Below are 27036 nucleotides of genomic sequence, written 5' to 3'. Positions count from 1 at the left end.
ACATGTATCAACTATTGGATCATAACATAATACTTCTTTAATTTTTCCAATACGATGATACGGTCAAGAAAGTAAATTATTATTTCTTTCGTTATTTCTATCTAGTCGTTCTTACTTGTTTCTCTACTTTATATGATAAACAGGCTTATTTAAACTTTTAAATACTCTACAGTACTGACTGAAATTCATTTCTGAAGTTTGTATTTCTTCTTTAAGTGCCGCGTCCTAGCGGATGATACATTTTATCCTGGCTATTTTTATTTTACCCCCTTCTCCTCTAAATAGTTGTATTGAATTATATTGGAATTACTTGCTCAAACATTTCAGTTGTAATAGTATTCTCCTTCTAATACTTCTTCTTTCTTTTATTTTTTCAGTGTCCAAATTTCTATTAAATATAGCAATATAAGTGTTTTGTTCTCAATTGCCGCGAAAGATCCCCGGTTTCAAAGAAACTTTCTCGTTTTATTCAAAATATTTTTAGCCCATTAGATCCTTGTTCTTATCCCTCGTGTTTGATCATTGTTATGTGTTATCCAAGTTCTCAAATATGTATAGTTTTCTTCTTGCTCCAAATTCACTACTTTGAATGTATATTTTGCTTTTTTTGTCATTAACATGTCTTTGTCTGGTCCATGTACTGGTCTTTTTAATATTTGTTTTAAATCAATAATTTTTGTAGAAATTGTTTGAAAGCTTTACTAATTTAAATATTATTTTAAATGGAATTAAACCACAATTATATTAAAAAAACTTACAATGAAGTAAAAACTTCTTTTTGTAAAATGGTATAATTTTTTAAAAAATTTTTAAAAATTATTAAAACGGATTTATAAATTTTTAGAACGTTTTTGATTCTATCAGATCATCATCAGTGAAAAACGTCTATAAAGTTGTTGGAACTAGCCACATAATGAGGTCAGATGACCCTTAAATTACATAATTTGAGTTGGTCCGATAGGATCGAAAACGTTCTGAAAATTGTTTAAATTCATTTTGGATAATTTTTATTTTACCACAAGAAGTTTTTACTTTATTGTATTTTTTTAAACTAGGGTATACAGCCAAACACTGGGAATTTTCCTTTTAAATTACACTTTACATTTGTTTTGATACTTTTCAATAACATTTCAAGCAACCAACAAACAGAGATCTATTCTTTTTATACCTCGTAACTGCAACAATTTTTATCTGGGAGAAACCTCAAGATCACTTAGTGTTAGGATAAATGAGCATGAATCATACATTAAGAACAGAGACTTTAACCTGGGATAATGAGCACAGAGTACAATGGAAAGATGCATTAATATTCATGAAAGGAACAGAAAACAAAAAAAGCAAAAACAAAAAAGCTTATCTTACTAAATGAAGAAAAATGTGTAAAATTACATCAATAGAATGTAGCAGACAGACTAAATTTGACATCAATCCGAGGGTACAACAATACCTCCCAGAATTTTACTCAAAATATGGCTATTGTAGTATAAAAGCGCCAATTTATAGATATTTACAGGTTAAATTTAATAATCTATATCCCATATAAAATATCCACTGATCCAAAATTATTGTCATCATAGTGGACTAGTAGACAGCTCATGTCTATCATTAATTCAGATATACTTGTCAGTTTACGTCAACTTTGAATATGTGCAGATATACTTAGACTTTTCAAGTTTTAGTAAACAAAATTATTATTAAAAATGGTTTTCATAAATAAACAAAAGCGATCTATGCTCGAAATGTATTTTAGAAATGACCAAAGAATTATCGGAGAATGGGTTTACTCCAATCGATATGTTTTTGAAGAGTTTGTTGAAGAATTTCCCAATGTTGTGGTTCATTATGACGGCTTTTACAGAACTCTTCGTCGCGTTGTAGATGGTTATCGAGAAACAGGTGGCGCACAAGCCACTGGCAGTCAGGCCTAAAGTGTGAACTGAACAAAATATCGACCTGGTCAGAACTGTTATTCTAGATGAACCACATACATCAATTCGGCATTTACATCAACATGTAGATCTTTCATTTGGAGCGGCTATCCCCAAAGCCTTCTGTAATTGGTTTCTGAACAATCTCAGTAATAATAATAATGTATTAGGCAAAACCTTTTTTACTAACGAATCTAACGAATAATGATGAATTAATAGAATGATATTTTCAGCAAGACGGGACTCGAATTCATACAACGCTGCATACGCCTATTATATTCCCCCTCGATCTTGTGATTTTACTCCCTGCGATTTCTTTCAGTGGCCACATTAAAAAAATTCGATTTTTACAACTCATGTAGCTGATTTGGAAGATCTTAAAAAAATAATAGCGAATCATATTGAAGAATTAAATAATACTGCGTGGGTCCTAAACAATGTTATAGACTCAATGACAAAAAGAGTTACGTTATATAGATATGTTGGTGGTGGAAATATACAGCATCTTCTTTGATGTTATTGATTATTGTTACTTATAATTTTGTCAATTTTTTGATTTTTGATTAACATTTGTGTTAAAGGTGTTGGCTGATTTATTTATGTTTTACAATGTTAATCAAAATTAATTTATAAACCAATGATACAAATTCAGATTAAAAAAAGACATACGCAATTTTTTGCTCGGATAACTTTGATGAAAATAATTGTGTATCGCTCGTTTCTTTTAAAACCTGTAACAAAAAATCAGTTTCAGAACTGTTTTACTAATCTGTTCTACTCTACTTGTCCTTGATTCGGATTTCATCACGGCTGTTTTAAAGATTGCTTTGCTATAAAAGTTAAAAATCAATGACGCCAGAATACACCCTTCCAAGCAAGATCAAAAAATACATACTGATTCATAATTGGCGTCATCAAATTGACCAGAAAATGTAGTTTTTAAACAATTTTTTATATTTGTTTAAGTTTAATCTTCGATATCTCAGAAGCCAATAATTCCAGTAAAAAAATATCACATACTGACTCAGCACCTCTAATTTGGCACACGAGAAAAGTTTCAAGAAAATTCATTACTGCGTACTAAACTGTAATTGTTCTAAAACAACAGAGGACTTTAAGATAATAATAGGCAGGATTCTTAGTGTGACCAAGTACATTGCTCGAATTGATATAATCAGATTTATAATAGTGCTAGATAGCCATTGATAGCTCCAAAACAAAAACAGATCTAAAATATAAATAAAAAAAAGTAGTTGAAGTATTGTTTATTGATTTTAATCATTTTCTTTTTATGTTTAAAATTACGTTGACATGATATTATCTTACATCTTTCCGTCTCTAATGTTTTCGTATTTTCTAAACAATTCAGTTACATATTTACTGAACTTGAAATTTAAATTATTTCGGTAAAAATAAATTAACGAGTTGGTGTGTTTCTACGGCTTTCGTTACATGCAAAACCGAAATGAACATTTCACCGTCAAATGAATGATTTATATAAAGTAAATGCTTTGAAAGTATAACATTGAAGAAAGTGTTGCATAACACCTAATGTACCGAACCCTCGCCATAAAATGGTCATATAAAGCCTACAAATCTTTCATCTACTCGTAAATCTTCACCGTCAGAATCAATTTTGTTTTGAAAATAATTGCTATCTCTAAGAGTGACATGTGTTGACAGGTTGTAAAATGTAAAGCTTTATTTGACGTTTACGGTTTTTTAATACGTTATTAAAACGTTATTGTTTTGTGCTTTCGTAATGTGACAACGTTTAGATGTGCTTAATTTTTTTAGTATTGCTGTTTAAATTCCTTTCAAAGTATGCCGACACGACACAGTCGCAAGAATATCTAGACCAAGGCAGGATTGCTCGTCACAGAAATATAACCCCAATAAAGATTTAAGGTTCAGTCTAAATATACTTCAGAAGAACGGACAACTTTTAAAACAGATAAGAGGATATGGCATATTTTAAGCTGTCAGGCTATCTTTTTGTTAAGAATATAGGCCGTACCACCGAAGATTTCTAATTACGTCCTTCTCAATTCCAAACAAAATATATATTTACACATCAGATCATTTTAAACGTTTCACAAACATTTTACTTCATGAACGTTGTTTTCTGTTTTGACAGATACATCGCAAATAACTTTCAAACCGCCAAACAACGAGTAAGAAGCAAATAATTCATTTCCCATTCGACAATTTGATTTTTCTTCCCTAAAAATATATGGATATATTTTTTGCAATAAAAAATCTTAAACAAATTTAAAATAAATTGCAATGGACAAGATGGACCTGAAATGCGACTTTTATGACGACCAGTTTGGTTTTTGAGAGGGAGCGGGAACTAAGGCAGCAATATTTGGATTATTTTTGTTCTACTATAAAAACGTACAAAAATACATATATATCTATTTTATCAACAATGAGAAGGCTTTCGATAGTAAGAGTAGAACAAGACAAAACTGACGAAATACTAATACAAGTTATATCTTCGATCAGGCTTTACAAGATACAGACAGCGGTACAAAAATAAACAACGTCTAAATTAGCAACCTACAGTATGTAGATGACTGTGATTATTATTGCTGGTAACCGGGAAGCTTTTAACAACTTCCGAACCAGACAATTAAGAAAAAGTGATCCATTGGTCTTAAAATAAATACTACCCAAACTAAGATAATGTTTATTAAGTAAGAGAAATAATTTATTACCAGCCATTAGGGAGGAAATAAAATACTCCCCGCAGACCTAAAACTAACTAAGGAAACAAACCCTGACAGAAAATGTGGGCCCTCCATGTTGGAGGTTATGCTATAAGCTAGCAACTTCTTCTTCTTCTTTCTCTTTATAAGCAATTCTACTCGTTCATTGGCGGATCAATATCTCTATGAAAATGGAAGGTTGTCACTCCATCTTGTGCACGGTCGTCCTATACTTCTTCTGCCAATTGGTGATTTATCTCTTGCTATTTTGACGACACATGTCTCACGCATTTTGCGTATATCTTTATTCCATTCTTTTTTTCTGTTTAGTGTTTCTAGCAACATATACATAAAAAAGACGCTACGAATCGTATACTATTGCTTCGGAATAGCATGTAAATACGGAGCAGACCGTATAGGCAATTAAACAGCTACAATATATTTAAGATAGCTATTAGATAGATAGCTAGATGTAACAGCTATTCAGGAAATGAGGTCGACAGGCTCGGGTAGCCTCCATAGCGTTGCTTTGTGCCCTGCAATTATGAAAACTGGCAGGACTCTGGTCTACCTGGCCTTTTGGCATATGATTGTTAGCGCCTCCACTGCCCCTATGAGTCCGACACCAAAATGAAGGTGGCGCGATGGCTCCACCTCCCCCGTAGTACCTGTGTTTCGATTACCTCACCTATCCGTTATCCCCTCCACGGGCGGACAGGTAACGCAGGCAGAGGAATTTCCACCTCGCACGTAGACAGGTCGCCGCCGAGGATCTCTCCTCTACCACTCTTAAATCTCCAGGCGGGTACGTGCCGAGACACCGACACCCCTATTGGTGGTGTAAGGCTAAAAGAGGTGTGTACGGGTCCAGCTTTTTTAACCTCGCCTGGTTCTCTTGGAATGAGAGTAGAGTGGTCCCACGAGAGTCTCGTCTCGGATACTAGGAGTGTAGACCGGTGACCGTGACGCCTAAGCGTCTCGAGTGCGTTTCTACAAACCCGACACCTCAAGCGACGGCTCTCCACCTCTCAATTCCTACCCATTAGTCGCGTCTTACGACAGGCAGGGCCTTCTGACCTCGGAATATTCTTATCTCCGCGAGCCGAGCGAAGTGGGTAGCCTGCAGATGGAAAACTCTTTGGTTTACTGGTCGGGAGAAGGGGAAAGACATGAATGTGGGAGTGGTTTCGTAATGGAAAACTGAAGTCGGCCATAATAGAATTCAAGCCAATAAACAAACGCATGTGCTCTTTAAGACTGAAAGGAAAGTGGGCAAATCTAACTCTTATATCAGTGCATGCACCAACTGAAGAAGCAGATGCAGAGAACAAAGATGTATTCTACGAACTTCTGGAATAACAGTACGTGTCAGCACCCAGACACGACGTCAAAATCGTATTGGGTGATTTTATACCATGATTGATTGGCACCCATAGTCTACATAATACTACTAACAATAATGGTTTTCGATAAGCAGAATTTGCTGTAGCTAACAATTTGGTCGTAACAAATTACACAGTTTTAGAGGAAATACATTCATAAAGTAACGAAGGTCCATGTACTCATTGAAAAAAGGCACCCTAGTAATATCATCAGCGTACACAGCATAAGAGGAGCAGAAAGTGACTCATATCACTTCTTGGTGAGAACAAAGATGAGAATAAAGCTAAGCACAAAGTGAACAAAGCAGAACTCACAAGGCAACGAGTGGGATATACAAAATATCGAATTACATGAGAAAGAACAAGAATACCAATTGCGAATACAAAATAGGTTTTAGACGCTGAAAGCAGAGATATCAAATGTAAAGCTTACAATAAACCAGGAATGGCAAAATATAAGAGAAACCATAGAAACGGCAGCAACAGTATGCATAGCGAAACAGGAAAACCGAAAAAAAAGTGGTTCGACCAGGAATGTGGACTAAGTTTAAAGCTAAAAACCAACAAAAAGATGGAGCTACTAACAAAAGCAAAAGACGAGAATAGAGGAGCTTATTATATAATTAAAACAGAAAGAAGAGAAGTGTTGAGCAAAGTTGAGCAATGTGAACAAAGTTTAAAGCTAAAAACCAACAAAAAGATGGAGTTACTAACAAAAGCAAAAGATGAGAATAGAGGAGCATATCATATAATTAAAACAGAAAGGAGAGAAGTGTTGAGCAGAAAGAACAAAACAATACCTAGAAAATTGGATAAAGCAACTTGAGAGCAACGACATAACCGGTCAGTCTAGGCAGTTTTATAAAAAAAACTAAAACACTAAAGGGCAATAAGGTAAATGGTGCGAGATTTATAAAAGATGATAAAGAACAACTCCTGACGGAAAATACAAACATAAGCCGACATTAGAGAGAATATTACAAACAATTGTTAAATACTGACGAGGCAACAACAACTTACGAACAAAAACAGTACCACAGAAGAATCCGAAATAGCGTTTCTAGCGCTTGTGGAAGTAAAAGCAGTACTACTGGTACTAAGAAATGATAAAGCCCCGGGCCCAGATGGCATTCATGTGGAACTGATTAAGGAAGACGGAGAACATATTTATGTACAAATATATCACCTTATAAATAAAATATGGCAAAGAGAAGAAATGCCGATAGAACCATTTTTGCAGACACTTTGCGTGATAGCCAAGTTTTAGTGTTAACACCAATTAAACTTTTAATTGATGTTCGGGGAAAATGAATTAAAAGTATGTAAATTAAATCTTCTAAGTGTTAAATATCATCGAGCACGAACACCCTTAAACAATCGACAATTTACCAATGTACTTTCAATTTTAAACACGGCAAATACACACATTGCGTATACGGAGAAATGATATTGCTAACCACCACACGTTTTATTGTTGTCGATTGTTTCATCAAATCTCGTTGTATTCATCCCCAGTTCCGAATGATTGGAACAATCATTACAACATTGCGCGTCTAAATGACAACGATGACATTTGGAACCCAATTCCCGTGCTCACTGTAAATGCCTACTTAATTTGATGTTCTAGTTCTCTTTACTTTAAAATCGATTAACATACTTGTATGCCCTCAGCGATAAAATTATTGTCAAAAGAGAAACGTAAAATCTCTAAACAAAAAAAAATAAAAATAAAAAATGTTATAGATTACATTATTTACCACTGAAAAAAATAATAACAGCTATGTTAAACGGTCTTTCTTTTAGATAACTAATGAATAGAGACCGGAATATACGCAAAATGTATTTTTTTATATCTGGCATATTTTACATAAATTTCATATTTTTACAAGTTGGTTATAGTAATAAATATAGTATTTTTCATATAAAAATGCGTGCACGTCATTCAAGATTTACGACGTCAGAACCCCACAGCGTTGCCAAAACATCAGAATAATTAGTAAGTAAGGATTTTTTAAAATGTCAACTATTTGTCAAACTATTATATTAAAAGTAAATACACTTAGTTTTAAGTTTACTGCAACACCCTAAAATACATAAGAAAATATTTTAATACAAAACTATATATTCTAAATTTTAAACTTCCCACTTTTAGAGCATTAATAATAAAAACGTCCCGCCATTATCACAATACACAACAATAATTGGTTTTTAACGCTAATCTAAATTTAATATGTATTTATAAATACAATTTATTAATATATAATATATTATGATCAAATTGTGTAAGAAATCAAAACATAAACAAAATTCTTACTCTAAAAAAGTGACAACACTTTAAACAATTTTACCACATGCTGAACTGTCAAAAAATTTGAAGTATTCCCGTATCAGTTGCGTACAATTGTCTAATATATTTAATTAAAATTATTATTTTGTGGAATATTAGATTTAAAGAGTTATTTCATAAAATTTATAGTATTAATAATAACAAATGTTTTGGTTATTTAATCAATATAATTCTAAAATTCTCAATATAATGATGATTACATTTTTCTGATTATTATACCATGTTGAAAGATCGAGCAGTTCCGTATGTGTTTCGTATTATTAGCTGTGTTAGGAAAATTTGAACTCTAACATTGACGTTCTGGAAATTTTAAATATAAGTGACGTCACTTTATATAAATTGTGACGTGCACGCATTTTTATATGAAAAACATTATATCTGTATATTTTTATAAAAAAATATATAATGCCAATATTTTCTGAATGTGTCGATCTTTTCTCGAAATTGTTCATTCAAATTCCCTGAGTAATAAAACCTCTGTTATTTTGAATGATTTTACGCGTATCTGCTATTGTAATATAAGGTTATTAATTGTTAATTAAGGTAAACTGGTAAAAAATTAACAACCCTAATATACAAACGAAATGAAAAATACATCACTTCTAGTGGAACGGATTTTTCAGAAAACCAAAAGGGGTAGAAGAGTCTTTGAAGCTTTTAGGAATAAGTAACTGTATGAATCTATTCGTAAATTTATCCGTAAACTAGTTCATAAGGTTTTATCATTCAATTTACAATTTAGTGAAATTTTGCAATGGATTGCATATTTTATTTTATTATGTTTTATTCTGTGATATTGACGATTTATCTAATTTTAGTAAATTTTAATTGTTATTGTTATTATTATTATTTTTTTGAGTTTTCTAAGCTTTGTCCATAAAATTGTACAATTTTCAGTGACAATAAAGCACATTTCTAATCTAATTCCAATCTCCGAAATTTTAAAATTAGTTTCATTTCTAGTTTTCGTGTAACAGTGTAAACATGTGCATTGAGGCAAATTTTAAAAGTGCATTTATAGGGTAATTTTATTACGTAACCCATGACTTTGTTAATTTGTTTATATCGCGTCGTTTATATCGTTTATATTATGTCCAGACTAAGTGCTTGGATTCAGCCATATCCTGAAATCAAACTAGATGGAGGAAAAGTATTTTGTCGAGCTTGCTCTAAAATTGTAAGTAACTATTTTCATTTTAAAACAAGTGCAAGCCACTGTTAAGGGGTTACATAGGTCTTGTACTTTCAAAGAATTGACTTATTTTTTTATTTCATATGAAAGTATAGCACTAGAGTATTCATACCAAATTTGAAGTAAATACGAGCCATATTACCGGAGTTATATAGATTTAAATACCGCGCGGTCGGTACGTGCGCTCTGAATTTAAAAACTTCAAACGCATTTTTCTCGAAACTTTGTTTTTCCGTGCGGAAGGCACGATTTCTCGGGAACAAATAAACCAATTTTGCTTTGCGCAGTTCATCTTTATAGTATTATTTTGTGATTGAGCGAAGGGAATTTCAATTGGTCGACTGGTTCTTGTTTTATACGAAAAAAATGTTTTAAAAACGATGAGAATCGGAAAAATGCTAAAAAATATGAGATGGAAATTTATTCAAACTTATTTAAAAACTTTGAACTTCATTTGTTTTTCAATCCCGAAACAATACTATAAAAATGAACTGTGGAAAGTTTCAGCAAAATCGATAGATTCGTTCTCGAGAAATTGTGCCTACTGCAAGGAAAATTAAAGTTTCGAGCAAAACGCGTTTGAAGTTTTTAAACTGAGAGCGCACGTACCGACAGCGCGGTATTCAAATCTCTCTACCTCCGGTAACATTGCTCCAATTTACTTCAAATTTGATATGAATACTCTTGAAAAACTATACTTTCATATGGAATAAAAAAAAATTAATAATTTTTTGAAAATACAAGACCTATGTAACCCTTTAACGCATGTTTCGGTAAAAAAAACGTGTAAATAAGCTTTGTTTTTTTGTTTCAGATTTCTTCTGATAGTAAGAAGATAGAAGAAGAAGATGTAAAAAATAAATGTTACGCTTATATAATACGTTTTGTTCAAGATGTCTTCCCGTTTTTTTTATCGTATACCATTGAATAAAGTTTTAAGTATTAAGGTTAAGCGACAATGCAAGTCATATGGTAAATGCAGTACACAACTTAAAGGTATTCTACAACAATTTAATTCATGTAACATATCTAGCTCATGGGCTTAACCTTGTCGCGGAAGAAATAAGACTAAATTTTCCGCATGTTAGTGATTTGATAAATAATGTCAAAAAGTTTTTATAAAATTGCTACTACGAGTTTAATTTTATAACGGACGTCTGGGTAATATTCCATTACCCCCTTTACCTGTTATCATGAGATGGAGCACTTGGTTACAAGCAGCATGTTTTTATTTGGATTAAAGTGTATATATGGTCGATGCAAGATCATCCAACTTGAAATTCTGTATGCTGTTCTAACGCCAGTATTGGTTGTCGACTAGGGTTTTCATAACTTTTCCACATAATCTACTGAGGGTGCTGGTAACTGAGATGCAGCGGTAGTTCTAGCAGGCTTCCTTATCCTCTTTTGTCGATGGATGGGTGTGACCCATCTTTCTTTCCAGATTTCAGGTATATTATCTCCATTTAAGTATCTTTTAAAAAATCAGTATAGTAACAAGCGTCGGTGTTGCATTTTTCAGAAATTCAGCATAGACTCTTTTTTTTTCATGGTTTTGTAAGTTTGGCAGTTGGTCGTCTCCGATGTTAGTTTCTTATCCATGAATTTGATATTCTCTGATTTTTAAAGATATTCAGGACAGCTCTCTTGCAGTTCTTTTGCGAAGTGACTTTTAAATGCATTGATGTTGATGGTTTATAGGCTTGTTGTATTTATGACTATCCATGACTGTCAGAAATAATAAATATTTTGGCCAAATTGACGTGTGTTTGCAAGCACTTTGAGCACAAAAATCTATTGCTAGTAATCCCTCTTAAAATATTGAAGGATAATTTTTGAAGACTATTGACTTTTTTAATAACCCCAATTTTAATATATTATATCTACACAATCTCAACCTAAATGTTTAGGTAGATAATAGACGATAAGTAATAGAACTGACAATTAAAGTATTGTGACATGCAGGGAGGCATCTAGTGATACACATCTTTTTTAAACTTAGTCTTCAAGATTGACTATGTTTGACACATATTTATACACATTTAGTATTAATCAATTAACTCTAAAGAACTTTAAGTTTTAATCTTCAAACTGTATTCAGTTGATTCCTAAACATTTTGCGAACACTTTCGGACGCACTTTAAGTTGCTATGTTTGTTTTTTCGCGCACTTTTTGGTATCATCTTTGATGTATATTAGTCGGCGTCTTGATAGTTCGCTTTAATGGTTATGAACCATGGAACTTCTAGTATTGCTTTTAATATTTTGGATTGAAATCTTTTGTATTATTTTAATATAGTCTATAAATCCAAATTGGTTTCAGGATTAATTTGTATATTAATATTTTATATTCAGTTAATAGTTTTGATTTTCTACCTCACAACCTATACATATTCATCAACTTATGACCCAGTTGTTTTTGCTTGGTAAATATATGCTTCCTCAGTTTAATTGTCTGTCCAAGTACATACCTAAATATTTTACTTTATCACCTTGTGGGATTCCTTTGCATCCTTATATCTATGTATACAGTCGGACATGTTTCCCTACGCGTGGAAAAATGTTATGTGTAGTGATTAGTTTTCATTTATTTGAACTCTCCATTTTGTCATCTATTGTTGTATTTTAAAGTTATTTTTAAGGAATTCTGAGGATACCTAATTTGAGATTTTTATTAGGTGATGGTATTGGCGTATCATCCGCAATCATCTGTCGTTAGTTCAGCAGTGAATATAAGGTATAATATGGGCCCTAGAACACTTCCTAGAGGCATCCCAACGAGAATTTGTTGTATGATTGCAATGAATTCTCATACTTTACCTGGAAGTTTCTGTTGGTGATATAGGACTTTAAGATTATGTAATAATTTGTAGGTAAATTTTGTTTCAGTTTACATAAGAGGTCTTTATACTAGACTTATTCAAATGCCTAGCTTATGTCCAGGAATACCGCTGAGCAGTACCTATTATTTTTAAAATATCATTGATTCTAACTACAACTCTATATACCTGTTGCATTGTTGAATGTTGTTTTATGAACCCAAATTTGTGTGATGGTAGTAGTTTTTTGTTTTGGTTTGATGGTAGTAGTTTTTTGTTTTCTAGTATACGCATTATCCTAGTGTCAGCTTTTCAAAAACTTTGGAATCCACTGAAATAAGACTAATAAGACGGTACAGCTGTACATTTTCTGATTCCTTTCCTAGCCTTAGTATCATTATCACCTGTACTAATTTTCATTGTGATGAGGTTGTATACTGGGGTCTTTTTTGGATCGATGTTATGTTGTGTAATGTTTTTTACTTAATTTTTTGTGATTTTTTTTTCAGGAAGTTCTAATTGATAAGGTTTTGCGAGTGCTAAAATAATCTCTTCTTCAGTTTGTAGTGAGTATTTTCCATTATTTGACGTAAAAACTTTTTTATGGTGTGTCGTAAATGTTTCGGCTTTTTCTAGTGGACTTTTAAAAACCCATTTTCCTGTTTCTATTCTTATTGGTGGGATTGTATAACTGCCTTCGTAAGATCCTTGTAGCCTTCCATAACGAGTAGTCAGTGGCTTGGTTTGCATCTAACTTTTGTACCTATTCATAAAAACCATTTTTTCCGCCATTATCAGTTTTTTAGTTCTTTTTGTGCTTTATTGCGGTCTGTTTTACTCTGGGGTGAGTTTGTTAATATCTAATTTACTTGATACCTAAAATAACTCGAAATTGGTTTTATTGTGTAATATACAGCTCCTTTCTGTTGTTGATGTTTTTTCTTACAGTTATGATAAGCGGTGAATGGTCAGCTGATAAATCAAAACAAGACTTTGATTTAAAGTATTTTTCGTTTATTTTTATCTATTTAAGTTTTTAGGTTATCTATTAGTATTTCTTTTTGCAGTTCACAGCCGTTGGTATTAATATGTTTATAATGTCTATATATTATAGAACCGCATATTAGATGTATTCAATTTTAATCTCCGCCACAAATAAACCTAGATCGAAGTGTATCAAAAAAGGTTTTAAATTCTAGTTGTTTCATTAAATGTTTTGGTGAACAATATATAGCTAAACAACTTATACGTCCTGTTCAGGCTTCTACATCTACATTTTTGTGGCTTAAATATGTCTTTTTTGATACTAGTTTTTCTGGTAATGTTTCATGTTGTTTCTTCCAATGATTGTGTGATTATTATTATGAAATATGTTTCTGCAATCAGGATTATGTCTAGTTTATGATTAATTATAAATTCTTACAACTTATTTTCGTGTTGTATCCAGCCATTAGCATTCCATGGCGTAAATTTGATTCCATTATGATTGCCAACCTCCGTAGGGAGACGGCACTCTACGAAGAAGAAGCGTAAATTTGTGTTATGAGTAAGTTTAGCATGGTGCTCATTTGTTCCATAAGCCCTTTCGTCAACTTCTGTATGCCATTTGTCTGAGTGAACATCGAAATCTCTTGTTGGGTGGTATTTACTATTTGAGCATATGTAGGTCTTTGTGTTTTAATTATATTTGTTGTAGCCACTGGTAGCTGTTGGTTTTGTAGTTGGTTCGGCGACTCTGTCTTTCTTAAAGTTTGAAATCACGCTTCCTGCAGTTGTTTATGTGTACTGCGTCCTCTGTAATTCGCTGGATGGTTATTAGCGCAAGGTACACATTTTACTAGATCAGATCAAATTTTCCTAGGGCAGTGAGCTATTGGGTGGTTCAGAAGACTATTGATAGTCTAGATTTAGGATCATTAAACGCTATTTCTGTTCGTTCATGTGTTTTCCTTATCAATATGATAAGGGAGGACACTTATTGTGATATGAGCGATTTTTCATTATGTTAACTCCCAATCGTTTATAATAACATTTAGTGTCATGGATTGACACTAAACCAATATTTAGAATATCAAATGACTAATAAGGTGAGAAAATGATAAGAGAAATAAGTTTGATAAAATGGAAATAAAGAAATCGGTAACAAAAACAGTTGAAAACAATTATAACAAAAAGAAAATGAATGAATACATTAACTCATATCCTCAAATTTAACTTTAGGTTTAAAAGGTTCCTCAAATTAAAAAAAGGTCTACAGTTCATAAAAATGAAATTATTTGTATATAAAAAAATTCTTAAAAATATGATTATATCGCCTATTAGGTCATATTTCTATTTGTCAACTTCCCGTCACATCGAAGGATTATAATATGCTTTCGATAACAATTTTGCCATCTGAATATGATATCTCTATAACTGAATTCATATCTTATAAATTTAAAATTTATCAAACTTTTGTGGTAATTCGAAAAAACCAGTTTACCAGCAACCTCCGGATGTGGCTGGATTTTACGTACAATTCCACAATTTCCAACATTTTTAAATCGGGAATAACAACTGAATGTTTATAAAAATAACTTTAAACAGACAAATAATAACACAACAATACGGGCCTATCAGCAAGTTTGATGATAATGAGTACCTTGGCGTACAAAGAAAACATAATTTAAAAGAAAAATTGTTAGCACTTCTTTATTTATATCGGTGTCTTTTCCCGCTTACAATACGTGAATATCCATTACATATTTTAATTCCATTTATACACTTTAAATAAATTAAATGGTAAATACCAAAACCATTTATTTATAGAAGTAGCAGGAAATCACAGTTTGGAGTTTGGCACTAAACCAGTAATAATATTTGCTGTACCACCTCTTTTTCTTTCCATACTACATGCATGTAAGGATATAGAGTGTCCAAACGAAATTAGAAATTGAGATGTCCTTTTAGAAGAAATCCATTTCAATTGCAATATTGGTAACAATTTTTAAATTTTCAAAGCTGCCTAACAATTTAAAAAATATATATTTCAACATCTAAATTACGCTTTACAGCAAAATTGTTTGATCTAAAGAAAATTCCTTTTTATAAGAAAAATCTTAGTTAAAACATATTTTGGCAAATAATCATTATCATTTGTCATTTGTAAATAAAAAAAATTGTAAAATAGAAAAAAAAGAACAACAAAAAAATAAACTAAATCCGGAAGGATTTATTGAGAAGAAATCAAGAAAGGAAATGAAAGCTATAATAAAAAATTTCAAAGAAAAGCAAATATAAAACAAATACAAGAGTAAAAATAAACTCTTACAACTCAGAGTAGAAAGAGATAGTAAGAAACAATAATAGTATGTTATTAAATATTATCATAGCCTGAATTATCAACGAAGGAGAAACAAAATTCAAGACAGATCTTCATTAAAAATTAAGTTGCAGTTGTCTTACCGCACATGGCACGCGACATGCCCAATATTTGTAGATATTATGTCGTACTCGTATTTTACCGCATCCATGAAGAAAAATTACAATAATTGGAGTCACATGTGGCATTCGCCAAACGAATATTCCTTAGTGATGCGTGGTGGGCATGGAATAAAGATTAAGAATTCTTTGACCCCCTCGCGTGAGTAATTTCATTTCATTAAATTTTTGAAAGAGTTGGTTAGCTTTAGTTTTTTTCGACAATTTCATCAAATTATGAAAAAAAAGCATCAAATACGCTACTAATTTTAAGCTTATTTGTTTGTTTTTTTACTTATTGTTCGTCGAGTTTTGAAGAAAGATTAACCTGTTTTGATGATTCTGATGCACAATAATTATGTTATTTTAGTTTTACAATATCTTGTGGAAGCGCTGCCAAATAATTAGATAAAATAAAAACTTTATTCAAACTTTCGGTTTTCTGATAAAAATCTATAGACAAAGTATAGAAAATAAAATACAGTGCGGTCCATATTCATGGAATATATTTATTGGTGGCCATTTTGAGGTATGTATAACCTGTTTAATTATTTTAAACGAAAGGAGGTTGCAAGTAGCAGCCACTTTTAAAGAGTTTTGAATTCCCTATTCATAAATAAACGATTTTTGACTTTTTTACATTTATATTCAAGGGACAATATTATTTATCTTTAAAGCTGTTTATCAGCTATCTATTAAGAACAATAGATTTTGCGTGATATAAAAAAGTTAAACCAAATAAGTGCTTTAGATTTTTATGGCAGTTCAATATTGAGAACTTTTGTTTTCTGCTATGTCGGTATAAGCAAGAAACGTAACAATTTTTTTCGCAAAATATTTCATCTAAAATATTAAATTTAATCCGACAATCGTAAAATTAAATCAAGTATTAACGAAAAATAATAGTTTAGATTTATTGTAAAACAAGATTTTTCTAAAAATTAATATTTAGCAAGTTTTTTTCTAGACCTTAAAGGCGCTTACAACTGTGTTAACTTAACGGCAATGCATTCGAAGTTATGAAAACTGGGGTTGTCCACAAATTTATCCGCTAATATACTAAATGTTTTTAGCAACCGAACTTTATATATCAGAGACCATAGGGATCAGTTAGATGGTCCAAGAATAACTCATACAGGATTGTCACAGGGGTCTGTCTTAAACCCGATCCTCTTTAACATATTTTCGGCAAGAATACACGGCATTTTTACTGATTCCATAAAAAGTATCCAGTATGCCGATGATATATGTATTTATTCCATCCGGGTTCTAAAAATGACGATTGTATAAGGGTTCTGGAACACATCGTGAAACTAGTCGATAATTAGACTAAAAGCCATGAACTAATTATATTCCCAGAAAAATCTGTCATTTTGATATTTATAATACGTAGGATACATATGCCTGATAGTCTAAACCTGTCAGGATATGATATACCTCTTGTTAGTGGGTATAAATAGCTTGGTATGATCTTATACCCTAAACTACGTCTAATCTCCTTTAATGTGTTACTTGCAGAAGATGGAATGCTGATCCCAAAGTTGCACTGATGTTCTACAAGACCTACGTGCATTCAATTTTGAATTACGGATGTATGTTATACGGATTAGCCAGCCATATGTATTAACTAAAAATAGATCGTATTCAGTTTAAAAGTTTGAAATAAACTCTGGTTGCTATGAAATCAACATCATGCCCTCTGTTAATTGCTGAAAGTAACTAAATGCCATTAGGAAATCGTAGAAATTTATTGGGAACCAAATATGTATTAAAATGAAGGGCAGAACAAGTGGCTTACTGAGTATGCTGTATGAATTATCCATACAAAATCTAGTAAACAAATATTGGAAAATTAAACATTCTCCAGCATTAGCGGACACCTTTCTGAAAACCAATGATTTACCGGTTACATTATCAACACATTTTATCATACCACTTTATAAATTAGAATTTAATACGATCTTTAAAAAACCAAATATATATTTCCGAAATATTCAGATTCACTTAAAATAAATAATACGTTGTTAATCACCATATTGAGTGAATACGCTAATAAAACTATAATTTACACAGATGTGTCTACACTGAACGATGGAAAGGTAGGGTCTGCAGTGTGTATTCCTTCCAATAACAAATCATTTAAAATAAAACTTCCTTTACATTGCTCTATTTACACTGCAGAAGCAGTAGCTATTATTAAAGCTCTGGATTAGCTAGAGCACGAAAATTTGCAAGATGCTGTGATCATTTCAGATTATAAGTCAGTTCTTAACGGACTTAATAATACTGAGTTAAACCATGACATGTGAGCTGATACGTGACAATAAACAAAAAGTGAGAAACAAAGATTTAACATTTATTTGGCAAACAGTCATACGGGGATAAAAGATAATGAAATAGTAGATGAGCTTGCTCAGGATATTACTCATTCTGGTGTACAAGAATAAATTTATTTGCACAGTAACAGATCTAATCAAATTTTATATTCAAAAAAAATTTAAATGGCAAGACAAATGGAAAATATTGGCAAATACATCAAATAATTATTATTACAAGATTCATCCTATGTTACCATCCTTAACAGAATTACCACGCATATTCCATTATAACATATCCAAACGATCAGCAGAAACTATCACAAGATTAAAAACTAGTCACGGTGCTGTTCCTGCTCACCTGGCTAGATTAAACATTGTAGATACAGGAAAGTGCTCATGCGATAATATCTTCCAGTGTGATATTAATCATATCCTGTTTGGATGTATTAAAAATAAAGCACTCTCGGCTACATTTTATGGAAACCTGGTTAAAAGTAATGTGCTTCCAGTAAATATAATCCACCTACTGTCACTGCATCAGAAATCAATACACGAACTCGTATGTAATCATAAATCAATTAAACAAATTTTGTTTTTTTTTAATTTTTAAACAAAATTTGTTTAATTTATTTATGTTTGTATTTTGAGAACAATTTCCGAAGTGGCGATTGAAACGTCAATAAACGTATGACGTCACTTATATGCATCTGGATATATAATATAAATTTGTTACAACCAAGTTTCAATTCTTAAACGTAACATAAATCTTTAAAAAATCTGTGGCAAATGGACTAGTTTCCATGCCAAACGTTATATCATCATCATAAAACATAAGATTACCTGGATACATTAAAATCATGTGCTTATTAAATCAAATATTCAAAATTAACGCCGTTGACCCCCCGATATAAATGCCCAGTTTTATATCGTTTAATGTTATATAGCGGAACACGAACTTCACAGTAAACATGAAGACTAGACAAAGATTAAGTCTAATTAGTATAGATGTGACTATTTAATACATAAACAACCCTAAAAGTAGGTACTCACCCCTTCCACTGCGCCCAACAAATCTCAAATCGTTAAATTTAGCGACTTGATTCTTCATAACCGCTGTACAGTTCCTGAGTTCAGCACAACAGTTCTCATCATTTCCTGCCCGAACCGTAACGATAGTTCCATCCCCGATATCCCCCACAGCCACCACTTTGAATGCCATCGGCAAAGTCTTGTTCGACCGCCAATGGTTCGGCAACTGCGTGCACAAAATATACGGACTACCGGTTCTCACCAGCTCACCGGAATGTTCTGCCTGGATCTCGTGAATTTTGTGCTCGAACCAGTATAGATCGGGGTTTTGGTAAACTGATGGAGGTTCTCCCATACTGGACTTCGGCCACGCTTCTTCTGAAACGTTGCAAGTTTGCACTGAAACTGGTAGATGCATCACCTAATGTGTAATTTTGATTCTTAATACTGAATAACGGATCTGAAACAGAAAAAAGAAAGAGTATTACTGTAAAGTATTCATCTGAATTGTTTTGGTACAAAATTAGGTAATGGATAAGAATTCATCCCTGTTGTCTTATGTTCATTGCAAATATATGATGTAAAAAGCTTTAGTAAAGTATTGTAACAACTAGCGGTGGGGTGTTATTCCGTGACAGATCATACATGAGTCAGAGGGAGCAAAGAATCTCCATAATGAAAGGAAGGAACACCCGAAAGTGGAAACGTACCTACTAAGATCGGAACATAGAACGTCAGGAGCATGTTAATGGCCAATGTTGTCAGGAAATACGATAACCAAAATCAGAAAAAGGTGCTATTGACCAAATGAAGTAGGCTTTATCATGAGTCCGAAAGTTCAGAATGCAGTCATGAACTCACTGCATACACAAACCGATTAACAATCCTACGATTTTATACAGAACTAACAAATATAAATATAATTCAGTGCTATACCCCAATAGCTAAGAAACCAGATATAGAAATCAATTCTATATAAATCAAAAAACACCAAAGTCATAAATAATAACGTTAAAGTCACTTTATAATAAGTCAAATACAAATAAAAATGGAATAACAATTAGCATAGGTGATTTTAATGCCATAGGTGATTTTAATGCCATAGGTGATTTTAATGCCAAAGAAGGCATATAGGCATAGTGCCTTCAGATCAAAGGAAGATCTGAAGACACAGTGGGAAAATATGGCCTAGAGGAAAGAAATCAACTCGATGACATACTAGTATAATTCGGCCAGAGGGAAGAAATAGAAATCTCAAATACATGGTTCAAACTGCCCTCCAGACGCATTTACACCTATATATACACCTCACATAGAGTGAGAATATACTAGTCGAAAAACGTGTGGCATATTAGGCATAAAAATATATCGGTGCGGACATTGGCTTAGATCTTTTTCTTCTCCTTTAAGTTCCATCTTCTATCGAAGGTTGGAAATCATCATAGCTATGCGGACCCTGTTGACTGCTAAATGGTTCTACACTACTGCACTTAAGCCATTCCCTTAAGTTCTTAAACCACGATATTCTTCGTCTTCCCACATTTTGCTTTCCTCAAATGTTGCTTTGCATAATAAGCTGCAATAATGAGTACCTTTTGCCCTCTCATCACATGACCTAAGTACTCAAGTTTACTTCTTTTGATAGTCAATATTATTTCAGCTTCATTTCCTATTCTTTTAGTAACTTATGCGTTTGACATTCTTTGAGTCCATGATATTTGTAGGATTATTCTGTAACACTAAAATTCAAAGGCGGCCAACTTACTCAGATGCACTTATTTTAATGTGCATGCTTCCAAGCCATAAAGAAGAGTAGTGAATACGTCGTAACACCAAAGCATTCTTAGACGTAATCCTAACCTTATATCCCGACAACAAAGAAACTTTTTAAGTTTAACGAATGATATACGTCACGTGCTATTTCAATACGTGTTAAATTTTTTGGCGGTTATATTAAATTGGTGCAGCAGTTAGTTCTTATTTTTTTTATTATTTTATCCATAATCAGGTTGAACAATATAGGACCCAGGGAATCTTCCTGTCTTATCCCATTGCCAGCTTCAATAGAATCAGTTAGTTTTTCTTCTACTTTTACTTTAATTGTGATGTTTTGTTGGATATTTTCGATCGTTTTGATTATTCCTAAAGATATCTCTCTTGCGTAGAATAAGTGAACAACGAATTTAATTTGACCGGGTCAAATGCCTTTTTAAGGTCCACGAAGCATAGATATACCAGTTCGTTGTATTCTAATGATTTCTCTTGCCCTTAACTTATTATAAATATAGCGTCGGTGCATGATCTTCCCGACCTAAAACTTTGTTGTTCTTCTGCTAGTGTTATAATTTCATTCAGTTGTTATACCCAAAGTACTCATTTACGAGTAGTTCCAATTGGAGCCTTTAGATATGTTTAAAAATACAGCGATGTTTGCAGCGGTTAGGAATCGAATAAAATGTGTTGCCCGTGACAGCCGAATACTCTTCGTCTTTAGCTAGCATATCGGTATATAAAGTGTACATAAATTTCGCTTTATTTGTAAAATTGTGAGTCCTTGTGAATCGTATTTCCTGAAATTATAAAAAAGTTGATCAGGGACATAAGAAATGGTGACGCTGTAGACAGGTTTATAAGATCTTATCTTTCCTGTAGTTTACCTATTAATTATTGCTAGATATTTTTAGATATTTGAATAAATTGCATTGCATAATTTATTATATCCAGTTAACTATATAAGGTCGTATGTAGGGAATCCCTCTAAGCCCCATCAATGATGGTATATTATTCCACCAACGCATGTTGACTTTACAACTTGTATGACTTATCCATTGTTATGGATTTTTATTTTAGAATGAATTAAAAAACTGACTGAATATCTAAAGTTCTTGTATCGGTTATGATTAACTTTGAATTTATTTTCGTACGTAGTCTACTATTTCTTTCTTCGGTTATACCAATATTAATCATCTTTAGAGACTCATATGTCTTGTCTAACCGCGTATTCTTATTGAAAAACTCTTATTTCATTGTCAAACGTGGAATTTCAAAGTTTTGGCATCACTCGAAGAAGTCTGCTTCAAAGTATATCGCCGTTGTGTTTCCCTCCTTTAAAACAATTAATTTATTTTCTTTATTACCACTGTCGTTGTCAGTAAAATGTGGTAAAAGTCCTACCAGACTTTGATAAAACTCCAAAGTTCTAGGTATTTTACGACAATATAATAGGCAAATAAAAGGATTTACTAAATAAAATTCTCATTTTTAAAATTTCGTTGTTATATGTACATGGTATTTACTTCCGGTTACACTCGAAATACCGTCAAATTTAATTTAAATAGGACAACCCTGTATATTTTTGCAGATTTTAAAAACCTTGTTATTCCTAATTTAGATATACTAAGTTTGGTAAGAAATTTGTTAAACGAGAAACAAATAACTTTACATTTAAAGAATTGGTACATGTTGTGTCTTAAGACTGATGAGAATAATTTAAAAATGTTCAAAATGCTCTCAAAAGCTCACATCCTCACAATGTGTATGCATAATAATTTACATATAATTTATTTACTAGTCTAATAAGAATAAAAACTTAAACTTGTGTCTTATGTTTTTTATATTAAAACAATATAGTAAGAAATAAACGAGTAGGTACTGACTAGTAGGTAAAGGTGGGTACACATATGCGAGCCGAACTGTTCGCGAACTGCTCGTGAGCTGTTCGCGAACTGTTCGTTGAAAATATGTTTATGTTCGACTATCCAATACCCTTAAGTATCTAATAACAAACCGAGAATTAATATACATCATTATTCTAAATATTTCGGTATTTTGTTTACATTCTTCTTCTTCTTTAGATGCAAATCCACTAATGGATGTTAGCGATCACATTTTCCATTAATTCTCTATTTCTTGCAATATGTATCAGAGATTGTATGTCGTTAATCCCTGTCCATTGCCTTATGTTTCGGAGCCAGGACATTTTGCGTCCCATTCCTCTCTTGCCTTCAATTTTACCCTCGATTATAAGTTGGAGGAACTGGTATTTTTCATTTCGCATGATGTGACCTAGATACGCCGTTTTCCTTTTCTTGATGGTTTCGAAAAGTTGGCGTTCTTGGTTTATTCTTTTAAGGACATCTATATTTGTGATTTTCGCTGTCCATGGTATTTTTAGGATACGGCGATAGAGCCACATTTCGAAAGCTTCTAATCTGTTTATATCCCTCGTTTTGAGTGTCCAGCCCTCTACGCCATATAGCAGCACTGACCACACGTAGCACTTAGTAAACCTTAGTCTCAGTTGAAGATCGAACTCTGAACAAGTCAGTACCTTCTTGAATTTTACGAAAGCTTGTCGAGCTTGCTCAATGCGACATTTTACTTCCCTGTCCGATGCCCAGTCTTCAAAAAGCCACGATCCCAGGTATTTAAATTTACTCACTCTTTCAATGGACTTAGTATTCAGTGTTATGGTGGAGTTTTCAAGTGCATCCAAGTTTCTGGAGATGATCATAAATTTGGTTTTTTTGGTATTAATCTCTAATCCCATTCGCTTACTGTATTCTCCGATTATAGTGACAAGTTGTTGAAGATCGACTATGTTGTCACAAATTAAGACACCATCATCAGCATATCGTATGTTGTTGATCACATTATTGTTTACATTATCTGTTATTAATTTCTCTCGTTACTTTTGAATAAGCCGCGCTCGTTCAGCAATTTTGTTTAACCGAATGATCTCATCGCACACTTAGCAGAAACAATTTACAGTCTCGAACACCGTAGAAATTTAACTGCGAAAATTCTTTGTGTTCGTCCAAATAGACGAATATATCGTTCACAAACGGTTCGCGAACAGTTCTGCTCGCATATGTGTACGCGCCTTAACTGTTGATAAATCCATTCACAGTAATAAGATGTAGTATAAAAATTGTTCATTTAAGTGAAAAAGATCGTGTTAAAGTATTAATAATGATCGGTTATGGTGATGGTGTTAGAAAAGCACACAAAAAAGTTTAATATTTGGATGAAAATTGTCGAAAATAGGCTTATAGATCTATTTTTCATAGGCAGAAGTTAGACTGGTGACAATTATTTAGGTTTACTAAATAACCCAACATTCTTGCACTTCAAGAGAAATGGCCAGTTACCACAAAACAAGACGGAGCGCTTCCCCACTATTATCGACGAGTTAGAAATTTTTTAATGCAAATTTTACAGAGGATTCATACACTGGCCTATTCGTTTTCTGGACCTTAATCCGTTAGATTTTTTTTGGGTTATCTAAAATCACGAAACAAAGAATTATTGATGAATGTGAAGTAATACTTGGAGAAATCTTGTAAAAAGTTATTGACGAGTTTAATAATAGGCTAAAGAAAAAAAAACTTCAAATAATCTCTAGATAGAGGCATCAGAAAAAGGCATTGAGAATATTATCTGGGAAGATAGAAATTTATTGTGAATTAAAGTCGAAATAAATAAAATATAGAAATAATAGATCATTTATGGATATATTAAAAAAAATTTTAAAAGAAAACGATCACATAACAGGTAATACTATAAAATGCATTATATTATATATATTTGGTGGAATTAATGCAAAGAATATGTCTACTTATATAACAGAAGTTTAGTAAACATTGCGGTATATTATATTAGTGATTCATGAAAAATATTGGGCTGCCCTCCATTCACACCTAACTTTCTATTTTCAATATATCAATGGACGCTGATTCATAACCATCAATTTGGAAAAATACAACGATATTAGTGTAACTTCTAAATTATTTAAAACATGTTCAATGACTTGTACACCCGAATTAAAATATCTCCGGTGGCCGAGGGCGCCATGAAACTGAACATGCGGTATGCGGTTTTGGCAAACCACTCTGTATTTAACACTGGAGGTTTTTTAAAGCATCTGTTGTGTTTACTCTTACAATGACTGTGCAGTTTTAATATTTTTAATACAAAAAACATTGTAAACGTCTTAAGATAAAAATGCATCACGAAACAAAAATTGACTGATATTTACCTAGATATTTGCCTATAGTTATAATTTTAAGGCTGGAATGAGAAATATGGCAATTACCTAGACAACAGTATACATTATTAGAAATTTTATATTGGTTTCGTTATTTTGCACAATAAATGAATGGCATATATATATATATATATATATATATATATATATATATATATATATATATATATATACATATATATATATATATATACATATATATATATATATAGTATATACATATATATAGTATATATATACATATATATATATATATATAGTATATATAGTTCCCAACGTAATACCTACTTTCGCTATAAGAATATCCATAAAGTAACATGGACTGGGCCTGATGCAACAACTAAAAATGCAATAGATCAAATCCTAATATAAATCAGGCACTTCTTTAACCTAATGAATTTACGTACCTATCGGAGGGGGTAATATAGATCCAGACTAATTCTTGTTAGGCACAAAAATAAGAGCAATAATCCCCGCACACTAGAAATGTATCAAAATTACCTTGAAAATGTAAACACAATGAGAATTTATCAGCTAACGAGCAATGGGATACATATAAACAAACCATTAAGGAAGCAGCAAATGACGCCCTCGATCCGGTTGGCTCGATGAGGAGAATAGAGACAAAGCTTATATAATAGTGTATATAAGCTTATGCGACAAAGAATAAAACAAGATGAGGAGCAAAGGTACAAAGAACTCAGCAGTGAGAAAAAACGCGTATAACGAAGAAAAAGCGGAACTTTGACAACCAGATTATGCAAGAGCTTCAATCACAAAAGGTGTAAAATGAAATTAGAATGTTCTTTAAGATCCTAAATTAGAAAAGAATTTAAATCACAGCTGACGATGTGTAGGGATGTGGACATATAATTAGTACCAGTACAAAGCAGATGGGTTGATCACTTCAAAGAACTACTTGGTACTGAAGTGGAAAATGATACGTAACACCCTAGAGACCAAGAAACAAAATACACGTAGAATATCTTTTAATATTGGAAGTGAGATAAGTAATCACACGGCTTAAAAACATCAAGTCCTGGGAGTCGATTGCATCCTCGCATCCTCATCAAACATGGAGATAACACCATTATACATCAAATTTGCAACATTATAGTCAGAGTCCTGGAAGATGAAAAAATGTCAGAGGAATTATGCACTGGAATCATATGCCCACTGCACCAAAAGGAAGATTTGTTGGAATGTAAAAATTACAGGGGTATAACTCTTCTGAACACAATATATAAAATATTTTTTAACGCTATATATAGCCGTTTAAGTACGTACGTGGAAGAACTCCTTAGTCAATACCAAAGCGGTTTTAAACCAGTTATGTCAGCAATTGACCAGATTTTTGTGTTATGTCAAACCTTAGAAAAAACCAATGAATTTAATATTATTTTCATCTCTTTTGAGACTTTAAGTCAGTGTATGATAGTATGCTAAGAAGTAAATTATATGAAGCTATGAATGAATTACTAAAACAACTATGAATAAAGTGATTTGCAGAGTTCAAATACAAGGCAATCTGTCACAAGCTGTTGAAACATATGAGAGATTACGGCAGGGAAACGGCGCTGACGTGTCTTCTCTTCAATAGAGCGACAGACAAGACTATAAGAGATGTCAAGTTACATAATAATGGAATAATATTTAATAACAGCTGAGATTATAGTTTATACCGACGATTTGGATTTGATCGCATGCACCACACGAGGTTCTATAGAGGTGAGGCTTCTTAACGGCCGTACAAAATATGGGCCTTAAAATAAGCAAGGAAAAAACCAAAGTTTTAGCATCGACTC

At 32.4% G+C, this 27036-nt stretch overlaps 1 protein-coding gene across 3 annotated transcripts in view; it reads right to left on the bottom strand.

Moving 5' to 3' along the window:
- LOC140452947 (uncharacterized) overlaps positions 1-27036 on the bottom strand; it is a 225378-nt gene that overhangs the window by 178122 nt on the left and 20220 nt on the right. For all 3 annotated transcript variants that reach the window (XM_072547276.1, XM_072547268.1, XM_072547265.1), the window contains exon 2: positions 19207-19645. In XM_072547276.1, the coding sequence (XP_072403377.1) occupies positions 19207-19603 (397 nt within the window). In that variant the 5' untranslated portion in view covers positions 19604-19645. The remainder of the gene's footprint in view (positions 1-19206; positions 19646-27036) is intronic.

Source organism: Diabrotica undecimpunctata, chromosome 1, assembly GCF_040954645.1.
Source record: "Diabrotica undecimpunctata isolate CICGRU chromosome 1, icDiaUnde3, whole genome shotgun sequence".
Taxonomy (NCBI): Eukaryota; Metazoa; Arthropoda; class Insecta; order Coleoptera; family Chrysomelidae; genus Diabrotica; species Diabrotica undecimpunctata.
Note: the sequence above shows the minus strand (reverse complement) of the source record. Positions and strands in the feature narration are given on the sequence as shown.